The 13,732-nt window shown below is 28.1% G+C and overlaps 1 protein-coding gene across 2 annotated transcripts in view; it reads left to right on the top strand.

The window, feature by feature from the left end:
- Window positions 1-13,046, top strand: part of LOC136079940 (microtubule-associated proteins 1A/1B light chain 3A-like) — a 43,534-nt gene extending 30,488 nt beyond the window's left edge. For both annotated transcript variants that reach the window (XM_065796607.1, XM_065796606.1), the window contains exon 4: window positions 12,574-13,046. In XM_065796607.1, coding sequence (XP_065652679.1) covers window positions 12,574-12,748 — 175 coding nt within the window. In that variant the 3' untranslated portion in view covers window positions 12,749-13,046. The remainder of the gene's footprint in view (window positions 1-12,573) is intronic.
- The last annotated feature ends 686 nt before the right edge of the window (window positions 13,047-13,732 follow it).

The raw sequence follows: 13,732 nt of genomic DNA, 5'->3' as shown, positions 1-13,732 counted from the left end.
TGACTGGCTAAGGAAATAAACTGGTTTTTTTAATACTATGTATTTAACTTACAATACATCACTTATGTTACCAAGCAATTATTATTGTGGATTTTTTATATCTATTGTTAGGATTTAGAATTCGTAATAAAAAATACGAAAGTATTGAACTCATTCATTAAAAATAATTAACAAAAGAAGTTTAAAAAAACTGGTGCTACTCTTCCTGAGTGATTTTTCATAACATTAATGGAAAGTATCAAATCGAATACAGTTTTTCCCAAGACTAAGAGCAACTTTAAAAAATTATTTTAGTATTTCAACTTTATTAATACTTATTCGAGTCATTTAAAATGGAAAATCTTTTGTTTGTCGAAGTTTTAACTTACACTTCTTACATTTATGCGTATTGCTTTATTTTCATTAGGTTGAATTTTTAAAATGCTGTAATGTATTTAAATTTAAAAAAATATTTTTTATATATATAAAAACTGCTATCACAGTTTAGGAGGGAGAGGGGTTCGGGTATATGTGATCGTTTGTGACAGGAGGGAAGGGATTAAGATTTGAAAAATATAGGGTTTATGATTATGTGCTTTAAGGATGACTCCCCTTAATTGCATTTACAAACAATTTGTTTTACTAAAACAAAAGTAAAAAAGGTTCTAACTGATTATTTTTATATTAGAAGAATAGCAAATAAATCTTCCTTTTTTTTTTATGTCTAAATAAAAATATTTTTATAATTCTTATTTTTATTTATTTATGTATATTTTTATGTCAACCAAAATAAGAATACATAAACAAACAAAAAAACAATAATATTGGTAATTTTAATTAACATTAAAAAAAAAAATAGATTTTTTTTCTAAATTCTCCTAATATAAAAAGTTTCAGTTAGAACCTTATCAGACCAGCGCGATGAAATAAGAACTACTTAATGATATAATTCAATTTGATAACGAAAAAGCGCCAGAACTTTAGTAAACGCCTGTAGTTTTAACTTACGTTACACTAATTTAAAAGAAAAATGTACTTTAACTAAGCATCGTTATTCAAAACTTTAAATGTAAAAACATAACATTGAGCATTGTTTTGCATATCTTATTAAAAAAACTTAAGTTTTTAAACTAAATTTTGGAAAAAACAAAACTTTATCATGTTTTTGTTAACTTAAGTTACATGAAAATTGCAGAAGTTGTTTCGTTATTTTGTTGAAATATACATATTTTATAAAATATAAAATCTGACCAACAACAATTTGAACATTTTAGCTCCATTTTCACACTAAATTAATTCCAATTATGCAAATAAATTCATGGTTAAAATAACATTTTACAATGATATTTTTTTAATTATGAAACAATGAGAAAAACTGTAACTTTTGGAAGCATAAGAATGACTTAAGTATTTTAACTTTAGTACTAAAGGTATATTTTAAATAAACTTCATGTGTCTATATCAATATTCATTTGCTAAAAGGTGACGAAAAATAGAATAAAATTTGACTACTTTTTTATTTTCTGCCGTGGAATTGCCTATGTATGTGTATATCCATAATATGTAAGCATAAAGTGAATCTTGGAAGCTTTTATTCCTTATGGAATAAAAGTTTGGAAGCTTTTATTAATTCTCTTAAATTTTAAGTCAAGCCTCATTCTACTCCACATTTTTTCATCATCTTGAGCAGTTGCTTTATTAAACATTTATCATTTTTTTCATCTTTTTTACAAAAATATCTCTCTTAAGAACAAATATCCTTTTATTATTGCAAGAAGTCAATGTAAAAAAGTTCTACCTGATGTTAAGCTGTTATTCTCAGTTTACTAAATCTTGTATCTTATCTCAGATGTTAGGCTCTAGAGACTTTTGGTTAGTCTTCAACAGCATCATTAAATAAAGTCAGTCTAACTTTTAATCTCTAATTCATGGGTCTGATCTTTTTATTTATTATAAGCTTTTTAATTATTATAAGATTATTATAAGGCAGATTATAGCAGAGTTATTTGCAAAGAAATCTTGCTTTCATTTGACTCTTGAACATAATGGCCATATTCTTCCTGACAGTTAAACAGATTAACCCATTGCAAAACGTCCAAATTACTCTGGCTTCCAATCCTAAAGTTAATTCTCAATTAAACACTTCTACAGTTTATGCTCAAGGCAAAATCTCCATCATAGTCTTAAAAAATTGTTCTCCAGAATTTTCTTCAATTTTTGCTAAACTTTTAAAAAGTGCTAAATAAGTGGTTTCAATTTTTCAAAACTCTAGAAAACACTTTGACCTTTCCAACTACCCTACAATTAGTCTTCACTCTGTTATTAGTTTCTTTATTCTTGAAGGCCTACCCTTTTCTTTTTTCAAATAGCTTTAAGAGTTCTACCACAAGGTTCTATCTTTGCTCCTGCATTCTTATCTATGATAACGATATATACTCATAAGGATTATACTCATGTCTTGACAAAAAATCTTCACTTTTTTATATCTTAGAACAAGCAGCTGATTTTAAATCTCATCTCTCTTCTGAACAGCCTAAGGCTTGCAGTGGCTTATTGATTTAAATTCTGGACTTAAAATCCACAACTTTTGTGAGACAACAAAACTCATTTATTTACTGCAAAAAAATGTTACAGTATTGTTTGCATTCTTATATTGACGAATAAGCCTCTTACTCTCAGACAAAGACTAGTCTAGAAGACAAAGTCTAGAAACACATTGTAAATGTAATTAGAACTGCTTTATCTGCCAAGCTTGAGCCACTCTCCCATTGTTGTAAGGTTGGATTTCCTTTTCTTTTTCTACAAATACAATCATGGTCAATGCTCAAACGAGCTATCATCTCTATAACAATAAACCAAATCTCATTCTTGCTTGACTTTTTATTCAACAAGTTGCATCCTTTCACTGTATCTGTCCCTTCATGATATAAAAACTTTAGTTAATTCAGTTTTTTTCCATGCACATCAAAAAAACCTTATAACTCTTACCCATCTTCATTTTTTCTTTTTTATGCAACTTACAACTTTTTAAGTTATACGTTTCCTTGTATTTTAACTTGTTCTCTGTTTTAAAGTAACTTATAACTTAATAGTGGTTGCTGGTAAATCCTATTATTTTGCGGAGGCCGGGGCCAGATTTGCAAAAAGTCTCATTTTTAGCTGGAGCCCCGGTCACCAAAAATGCATTGCAAACATAGTTGGACCTGCTCTATCTGTCAAGCTTGAGTCTCTTTCTGATTGTCATAAAGTTGTATCTCTTTATCTTTTCTACGAGTAATATCATAATTGCTGCTCAAAGGAGCTACCATCTATAGTTCCATCAACTAGAAGTCATTCTCGCTTGACTTGTTATTCAGCAAAGTCTCATTCTTTTACTGTATCTGTCCCTGCATACTCTAAAAACACTTATTTGTCTAGTTTTTTTCCTTGCACCTTAACTCTTTGGAACTCTCTCCCATCTTCATCTTCATGGCTGCCATCAATATTAATATCACTATTTTTAACAGAGCTAAAAATTTTTAGAACATGCCCTACAATCAGATAATACATATGCTAGATATTATTTTCACTTTTTTTAGCAGAGCTAAAAATTTTTAGAACATGCCCTGCAATCAGATAATACATATGCTAGATAATTCACAATATATATATATATATATATATATATATATATATATATATATATATATATATATATATATATATATATATATATATATATATATATATATATATATATATATATATATATATATGTATATATTACAATTTTATATAAAACCACAGTTTTAAAGCAAAAGCTAGTTAGCCAGAACAGTATTTTTCAAAGTTGATAAAGTTAATTTTAATTTTAAAGCTCTTGATATTTTTGGCATTAACGACATCAGAGAGCAAGTTATTCCAAATATTGACAACCCTGAGTGAGAAAAAGTATTTACGGACATCGAGTTTACACTTTAGTTTGCATAATTTGAACTTGTGACCTCCAGTGTGAGTATAGTTGTTTATTAAAAAAACAAAATTTATTTAGGCAAACTAAATTGTTCATCATTTTGTAACATGGAATTATGTCTTGCTTAAGGCAACAAATTTCTAGTAGTTCCAAACCAAGAACTCTAAGTCTATTAAAATATGAAAAGTTATTTAGTTTAGCAATTCTCTTGGTAAAATGTTTTTGCACTCTTTCCACTGCTTTGTTCATTTCAGTGCGAAATAGAGAGTAGTATTCTAAAATCGGGCTTATGTAGGTAGTGTAGGCTTTTACGATATTATGTGGATCGTGACTTTCAATTTAAAGTTAAAGTTTCTTTGACTTTCTTACTTTAAGCTGATGAAGCTTTTCTTTTTTTTTAGTATTCAAATAAAATTGTTACTGGGTTATTCCATATGAAACCACCTAGTTTTTAAAAAGTGTCCCACAGTATCATCTCAGATTTTCTTCAAATTTTACCAACCACAGTAGATTTTTTTTGATTTTTTAACTTCTTAATTAAAATAGGTGATTACCTGAAAATTGGTACATTATTAGTTTTTACCCAAATATTCTATTTTTGAAGGTGTTTTCAATTGATTTCAAACAGTTTTTTAGTTATTGTACCTCAAAGTTGCTACAGTGTGCTACAGTTCAATATCTACAGATAGGCAGTGTGAATATTTTATTACTTTTGTGTACTTAGGGTAACCACCTGTGGTAAAAAGCAAAGTAATGCATTAAAAGTTAGTTAAACACTTGCAACAGCCTGTTAAAATATCACTTTTTTTTAAAACATGATAAATTACATTCACTTTTCAGGCATTGAAAATAGCGTAGACAGTAGACAATAAATTATGAAACTTTTTACTGGCAAGCTTCTATATATAGACAATCACCAAAAAAAATTAAAGACCTATACTCTATCATATTATATGAATGTAGGCCTATGACCTATGTGTATATTTTTAACTTTTCCTTGAATGAATATACTCAGTTTTCCCTTAAATGATATAATCAGTGTCTTAATTCAATTTATTTTATATGAATTTTGAATATGTATTTGTTTTACTTTATGCATATAATATAATCATAGTGATATAATTTACACTTAGGTATAATTTGAGTATAAAACACTTCAATTGCATTAAGAGTTGGTTGTAAAATCTAAATCTAAAGTTTTAAGAATTATATTGGATATATATATGATAATATTTATATATTATAATATTTATATATAGAAAATATAAAAAATGTATATATTGGAAATACTCAAAAATGTAAGTAAATGTGATAAAGTAGGATGTGGAAATCAAAAAGTTAAAAAATTGGCTACAAGTATGACAGACCGAGTAGCATCAGCATTGGATATAGACCCAAAAAATAAAGCATCGGAAATAGAGCAAAACTATAATAATTTAGAAAAACTTTTTAGATGCAAAAAAAAAAAAAAAAAGTAAAAATAAGTTTGAAGGAAAAAAAAGTTCAGTTACTTTAGTTAACTCTTGTCAGTTGAAAAAACATTTCAATTTAATATTATATTACATATTATATATATACATATTATATATGTATGTATATATACATATATATTATATATCTATATATTATATATAAATATATACAGTATGCAAAAAAAATAATAGTGCACTGGAAAAATAATCATAATTTTAAAGATCACATCAAAAAAACTGAGTTGTCCGTTAAAATATTCAAGTTTTTTTTAGATATCTTCTCAAGTATTGTTTTAAGAATTTATTTGTGTATTAGTGAATTAATTGCTTTTAATTGATCTAATGATGCATAAAATTGACTGCAAAAAAAATAATTGTACAGTTCAAAAATAATGTCAAATTGATCAAACTCCATGGAAATTAGTATCGAGTGGGCCTCCTTTAGCCTTGATGGCCTCATCTAGATGATTTGGCATTGAGTTGATCAAATTTTGGGTCTCTTCTGTTGTTATATTATCCCATGCCCTCATTATAGCTTCTTTCAAGTTGTCTTTGCGTCTAGATGCTCGGTCGCGAATTTTTCTATCCAAAATATACCACAAATTTTCTATTGGATTCAAGTACAGACTTTGAGATGGCTATTCTAAAACATTGATGTTATTTATGTCAAAGTATACCTTTGTTTTCTTAGCAGTATGTTTTGGATTGTTATCCTGCTGGAGTATGAAGTTGCTTTCTATTCTCAATTTTTAAGTATATGGTTGCAAGTTAGCTTTTAGAATTTTACAATACATTGAAGCATCTATTTTGTCATCAATAAATGTAAATTTCCCCACTTCTTTTTAACTCATACTACTTCAAACCATCACATTTCCTCCTCCATGCATTACACAAAAACTCGCAAACAACTCAATTTATAAACTTCTCCTTTTTTTCGCCACCTTATTTGTACTCCATCTGATGAGACAAGATTGTATTTTGAATCATCTGACCACAAAATTTATTTCCAATATGATATCAGCATTTTTAAGTACTTCATTGCAAATTCCAATCAATGTTTCATTCGTTTAGAAGTTAAAAAAGGTTTATTTCGAACCACTCTACCTCTATATCCTTGTTCTCTTATAAAATTTCTGATTGTTTGAGGAGTCACTGTAATGTTATGATCTTCTTGGATTTTTAAAGCTAATTTAGCTGCCAAAACAAATCTATTTTTCTCCACATCAATGACGACATTAATGATATTTCTATCAATTGCACTAGTGGTCTTGTGTTTTCAACCTCTACCAGCCACACTAGTAACGGTTCTAATCAGATTATGCTTCTTAACAATTGAGAAAATGAAGTTATGCTTTGACACAAATAACATCAGTGTTTTAAAATGGCCATCTTAAAGTCCAGACTTGAATCCAATAGAAAGTTGGTGGTATTTTTTGGACAGAAAAATTGGCAAAATAGCATCTAGACGCAAAGACAACTTGAAAGAAGCTATAATGAGGGCATGGGATAATATAACAACAGAAGAGACCCAAAATTTGATCAACTTAATGCCAAATCATCTAGATGAAACCATCAAGGCTAAAGGAAGCCCACTTGATACTAATTTCCATGGAGTTTGATCAATTTGACAATATTTTTAAACTCTACGATTATTTTTTTTGCAGTCTATTTTATGCATCATTAGATCAATTGCGTAAAATTCAATAGGTTTGAAAAGCAATTAATTCACTAATGCACAAATAAATTCTTAAAACAATACTTAAGAAGATATCTAAAAAAAACTTTTAAATATTTTAACGGATAACTCATTTTTTTGATACAATCTTAAAAATTATGATTTCTTTTCAAGTGTACAATTATTTTTTTTGCATATTGTGTATATTATATATATATATATATATAAATATATATATATATATATAAATATATATATATATATATATATATATATATATATATATATATATATATATATATATATATATATATATATATACAGTACTGGCCAAAAAGATCCGACCATGCATTGTTTATCTATGTATACAGTATGTACATTGTAGAGTAGGCGCTTTCCTTGGAATTTCACCATCACGCTTTGCATGTGTGATTGGCTAGTTATCAGCCAATCAAAATAGTTGTACCATTGTTATATATACCATTGCATGCGCGACTGTGAATTACTATTTGCATTTGACTATGGCGACAACATCACCTGGAAAACGTGCTAAAATGCAACTTTTGATGGAAGGCGAGAAGTCTGAATGTGCAATTGACGCACATTTACAAATGCCTAAGACAACTAACTGTTCATGACGTCATTCAGCACATCAAGTCAACAGGCACCAGCGCTGCAGGAAGATTCAGTGGCAGACCAAGATGTACCACATCAAAAACTGACGCTATGATCCGCAGTGCAGCCACGAAGGACCCACTGGCATCATCTTCACAAATTCTCTATGAACTGCCTCCTGATGTGAATGTGAGCTCTCGCACCATTCAGTGACGTCTTGTGGATGATTTCAGTCTTCGATCCTATCGTGCTGCATTAAAACCACGACTATCTCAGAAAAATATTCGTGACCGCCTCAAATTTTGTAAAGCACATAAAAATTGGACCGTGTTCTCAGACGAATCGCAGGTGAAACAATTTGCTACGCATAAAGTAAATGTTTGATGGCCACCAAACACACGCTATAACGCCCGTTATATTGCTCCAGCGGTAAAACATTGCCCTGCATTTATGATTTTGGGCGCAATTACTGCCAGAGGTTAAGCAAGAATCCATCTCATGCCGCCGGGTGAAACTATCAAAGCTGTTAATTATTTGCAAATAATAAAGGAAAATGTTCCTATTTGGCTCAGAACTCGCAACTGTGACATCTTTATGCATGACAGCGCGCCATGTCATCAGGCAAAGATTGTCAAGACATGGTTTTAAGAGAATTCCATCAATGTTCTTGCTCCGTGGCCTGGCTCGTCACCGGATTTAAACCCTATTGAAAATTGCTGGGTAAAATTGAAAGCAAAAGTGGCAAAAGCAAACTCGACGTCAGCGACATTTTTGAAGGAGACTATACTGGAGTTGTGGTCCCAAAAAATAATGCCTGATTACTGTGACTCTCTTGTTGCCTCTATTCCTCGAAGAATAGAAGCTGTCCTCAAAGCCGGAGGAAAACATTCGAGGTACTAGAAACTATTTTATGATGTGAACTACTTGTTGGTTTCTTTGAAAGTGTGTAATTGACTTATGTGAATGTTGTTTGTTGCATTTAATTCAATCATATTATCATTAAATTGAAGTGGTATTACGTTTCTGTCTAAAAACCTTAGTGGTCGGATCTTTTTGGCCAGCACTGTATATATATATATATATATATATATATATATATATATATATATATATATATATATATATATATATATATATATATATAGTTCTATAGTTTGTTGGCTTTAGGAAGAGCGGAAGGAAAAAAGTGATTCTTACGCCAACACATACGTCACTTTTAATTACTTTTGACTTTCGTCCAACATTTCCGTGTTGGACGAAAGTAAAAACCATTAATTTAATTACAAATTAATCGTTTTTTAAAAAAACCACAAAAACGCAAATTTAATTGACCAGAATGTTTTTAAAAACATTCTGAATGTTTTTATAACATTTTGAATGTTTTTAACAATATAAACAATGTTTTGATTTTTATTTTTTTAATAAAATGTTTTTCTTTTTATTTTTTTTAATAAAATGTTTTTATTTTTATTTTTTTTACTGTAAATCATGCGCGGAGTGTTGCTACATCGACTATCTTATAGCCTGACTCGCAAGGGAGTGCTGCTACATCGACTGACAAATAGCCTGACTCGCAAGGGAGTGCTGCTACATCGACTGACAAATAGCCTGACCCGCAAGGGAGTGCTGCTACATCGACTGAGGGTTTGGTTGGGGCAGGCAGTCTATCATTATTAAAAAAAAATAATTCCGGTCTTGCATTTTAATTTTTACTTTTTGTCAACAAAATATCGAAAAAACTTTCGGACAACATCTAAGGGTTCTATATATATATATATATATATATATATATATATATATATATATATATATATATATATATATATATATATATATATATATATATATATATATATATATATATATATATATATATATATATATATATATATATATATATATATATATATAGAACCCTTAGATGTTGTCCGAAAGTTTTTTCCATATTTTGTTGACAAAAAGTAAAAATTAAAATGCAAGACCGGAATTTTTTTTTTTTATTAATTGATATTGAATTTTTATTAATTGATTGACTGCCTGCCCCAACCAAACCCTCAGTCGATGTAGCAACACTCCCTTGCAGGTCAGGCTAAAAGATAGTAGATGTAGCAGCACTCCCTTGCGGGTCAGGCTATTTGTCAGTCAATGTAGCAGCACTCCCTTGCGAATCAGGCTATAAGATAGTCGATGTAGCAACATTCCGCGCATAATTTACAGTAAAAAAAAATAAAAATAAAAACATTGTTTATATTTTTAAAAACATTCAGAATGTTTTTAAAACATTCTGGTCAATTAAATTTGCATTTTTGTGGTTTTTTTAAAAAACGATTTATTTGTAATTAAATTAAAAGTGACATATGTGTTGGCGTAAGAATCACTTTTTTCCTTCCGCTCTTCCCTAAGACAACAAACTATAGATCTATATATATATATATATTTATAGATATATGTATATATATGTATACATATATATATATATATATATATATATATATATATGTATGTCTATATATATATGTATGTCTATATATATATGTATGTCTATATATATATGTATGTCTATATATATATGTATGTCTATATATATATGTATGTATATATATATAAATGTATATATTGCTGAATATCTCTTTTTTACAGATTCTTGCACTACACAAATCGTTTGCATAGGTGTTAAAAGGTATTAGCATATATTATCAAGGGATGATATTTATAACCATAAAACTTATTTTAACCTCTATTAACAATATATGAAGAAATGAGTACAGCCAAGCATGGCAGTTTTGTACCAGGTAGAGAGAAATAATTAATATATATATAGTTAATATGTGTATTATATCCATAAAATAAAACAAATACATATTCAAAGCTCATATAAAATAAATTCAATTAAGACACTGATTATATCATTTTAGGAAAAACTGAGTATGTTCATTCAGGGAAAAGTTAAAAATATACACCTAGGTCATAGGCTTACAATCATGTGATATGATAGAGTATAGGTCTTTATTATTATTATTTTTTTTTTGGTGATTGTAGAATCACAAATATATAAGAATATATATAGAATATATAGAAGCTTACCAGTAAAAAGTTTATTAGGGTGAAAAACTATTACTGTACCAACTCTCAGGTAATCACCTATTTTATTTAAGAACTTATGGTCTGTCAAAAAAATCTACTATAAGCTCCAGATACTAAAACTTTTCTAATTTCGGTCAGTATTGATTCGTTGTAACTTTTAAAAGATTTAGCCAATCAAGTTGAAATTTTCAGGATTGTGTTTTTTTTATAAAATCTGTGGGTAGTCAAAATTTAAAGCAAATCTGATGTAGTACCTTGGGGACCATTAGGTGATTTGATATGGAATGACCCTACTGTTATTGTCAGCAGTTGAATGGCTTTGTTTTTGCTTGAATTTAAAAAATGATGTTAATGGTGTTGAATTTAAAAAATGGTGTAAAACTTTTGACATAATAGCTGTCATTAAGATTACTCTGATCTGTATTTTGTTTTTGTTTTTGATATCGATGAACAAAATTTTTTGTTATTCATCATGTTTATTTTTAATGAACATATTATCTAAAACGTTTATTTTATTTTGTAAATGAGATTTACTAAAAATTAGCATGTGTCGATTTTTTTGCCTTTTTTTATAAAAAAAAATTAAATTAAATTTGGCCTAAAAATTGTTAAATTTTATGGAGAATTCAAATCGAGTTTACTTTTTTAAATCAAAAAAATCTTTTCTTAGGTAAAAGTCCTAACTACCTCTCTAATAACTTCTAAAACCAAGCAGTTGACATTATAACCTATGAAAGTCCCTAATTAGTTATGTCATTGGTAATCTGTTAAATGTTGTGTAAAGCAAGTTACAGAAGCTTTAAGTAGAATGTACACTCATAAATGTTGTGTAAAGCAAGTTACAGAAGCTTTAAGTAGAATGTACACTCATAAAAAGAGTGACATATTTGTAAGAGCTCAAAAAGCAAGTAGAAAATTTATGTCTAAAAGTAACAGTTAACAAGATCAGTAAACAAAATTCGTTAAAAAAAATATTTTTGTTTAAAAACATATATCTCTGTCTTTTTTACGTTATTATCTAATCAATAAACTAATGAGATTTTAAAAATAATAATTTGTTAGTTTATTTTACCTCTAATTTACTCTATATTTAGAGAAATAAGTAATGTAAGGTGTTTAAGCTATATTGTATATTTGTAACTGTAATTTAATTTCATGTTTGTTGCGTATTATAAATTTTTTAATGAACTATGAATAAAAAGGTTTTATAAATGAATGATAGAATGTTGTGAATGAGTCATACAAAGTTGTTGTTAATGAATGATAGAATGTTGCAAATGAATGATAAAATATAGTAAATGAATTATAGATTGTTGTAAATGAATGATAGACTGTTGTAATTGAATGATAAAATGTTGTAAATCAATGATAGAATGTTACAAATGAATGATAGAATGTTGTGAATTAATGAAAGAATGTTGCGAGTGAATGTTAGATAATTGTGAATGAATGATAGAATGTTGTGAATGAATAATAGAATATTGTGAATGAATGATAGAATGTTGTAAATCAATGATTCTATGTTGTAAATGAATAACAGAATATTATGAAATAATGATAGAATGTTGTAAATGAATGGTGGAATGTTGTAAACTAATAATAGAATGTTGCAAATTAATGATAGATTGTTGCAAATCAATGATAAAATGTTGTGAATGAATGATAGAATGTTGTAAATGAATGAAAGAATGTTGCGAATGAATGTTAGATAATTGTGAGTGAATGATAGTATGTTGCGAATGAATGTTAAAACGTTGTGAATGAATGATCATGACATCGTTATATATTTTTTTTAGAAAACGCTTACAATTAAACTCGAGCCAGTCATTGTTTTTGTTAATTAACAGTCGAAATATTTGTTCTAACTCCTTAACTTTACTTGATGTTTATCGTGAAGAAAAAGATGAAGATGGTTTTTTATATATTGTATATGCATCTCAAGAAGTATTTGGTTCTTACATTAATTTTTAAAATTTTCTTTTCATACAAACTTTAAAGAGAATAAAGTGATCATAAATATCTTTTTAGAAAATTATTTTTTATTTCCAATACAGCTTTACGTTATTACTCCCATAAACAATCTTAACACCTTTTTACCTGGATTTCACTTTGTTTTATAGTGTATTATGTAACTATATAATTATAAAAAACATCTTTAGAAAATATTATTAAACGGAAATTTATTTCAATATTTTGTACATTTGTAAATTTGTATATACTAGCTTTTAAATTTTCTTATTAAAATCTTTTTTTAATATCTTTTTTGTTATATTTGCTTGTTGTTGTTTTTTTTGTTTTGTTTTTGCTATTAGAAAATATTTTTTAAAGTTTTAAAGCGCCCTAAGGTATCTGTAAATAGTAGGGGAGTTCGTATACATTGGGCCTCCTTGTACCTACGGCCATCCCACTTTATTTAAAACTTTAAAGTTTTAAGTAATGCTTCTCAGTGAGCCAATAAGTTATAAAAATAATTGTTTTTTAATCCTGTTTTGACTCTCAGAGAGCGTTGTTACCGCGTGTTATAATCAGAAAAAGCTTTTTGAAGGTCTAAAGTAAGTTTTCGTCGCTCGTATTTTAAATTGTTTTACAATCCTAGAGGAAATGATTTTCTAATGCCAAAATGAGTTTATAGCAGAATGTTCCGATCTTGCTAAGACGCATGTTTTGGACAAAGACATTCTGCAAAGTACTACTAATAATTGTAGATTATACAAAAGATTTATCTCGTGTGATGAATCTGTTGTATAATCTCCAATTATTGCGAGCAAAGAAACAACCAATACGCTTAGATAATATTTTCCAGCTCTTCGGACTACACCTGAATATATCTAGTAGGGTCATGGCACCCCCTACCGTGAAGAAGCACCTACCGTGGTTATTGAAAAAATCAGTAAATTTTTTATTTTTTTAATTTATTTTTTTAGTATTGTTTTATACAAAACTAACTTATTTCAC

This window comes from Hydra vulgaris, chromosome 05, assembly GCF_038396675.1.
Source record: "Hydra vulgaris chromosome 05, alternate assembly HydraT2T_AEP".
Taxonomy (NCBI): domain Eukaryota; kingdom Metazoa; phylum Cnidaria; class Hydrozoa; order Anthoathecata; family Hydridae; genus Hydra; species Hydra vulgaris.
The sequence above is the reverse complement of the archived record's forward strand: the minus strand, read 5'-3'. Positions and strand labels throughout refer to the sequence as shown.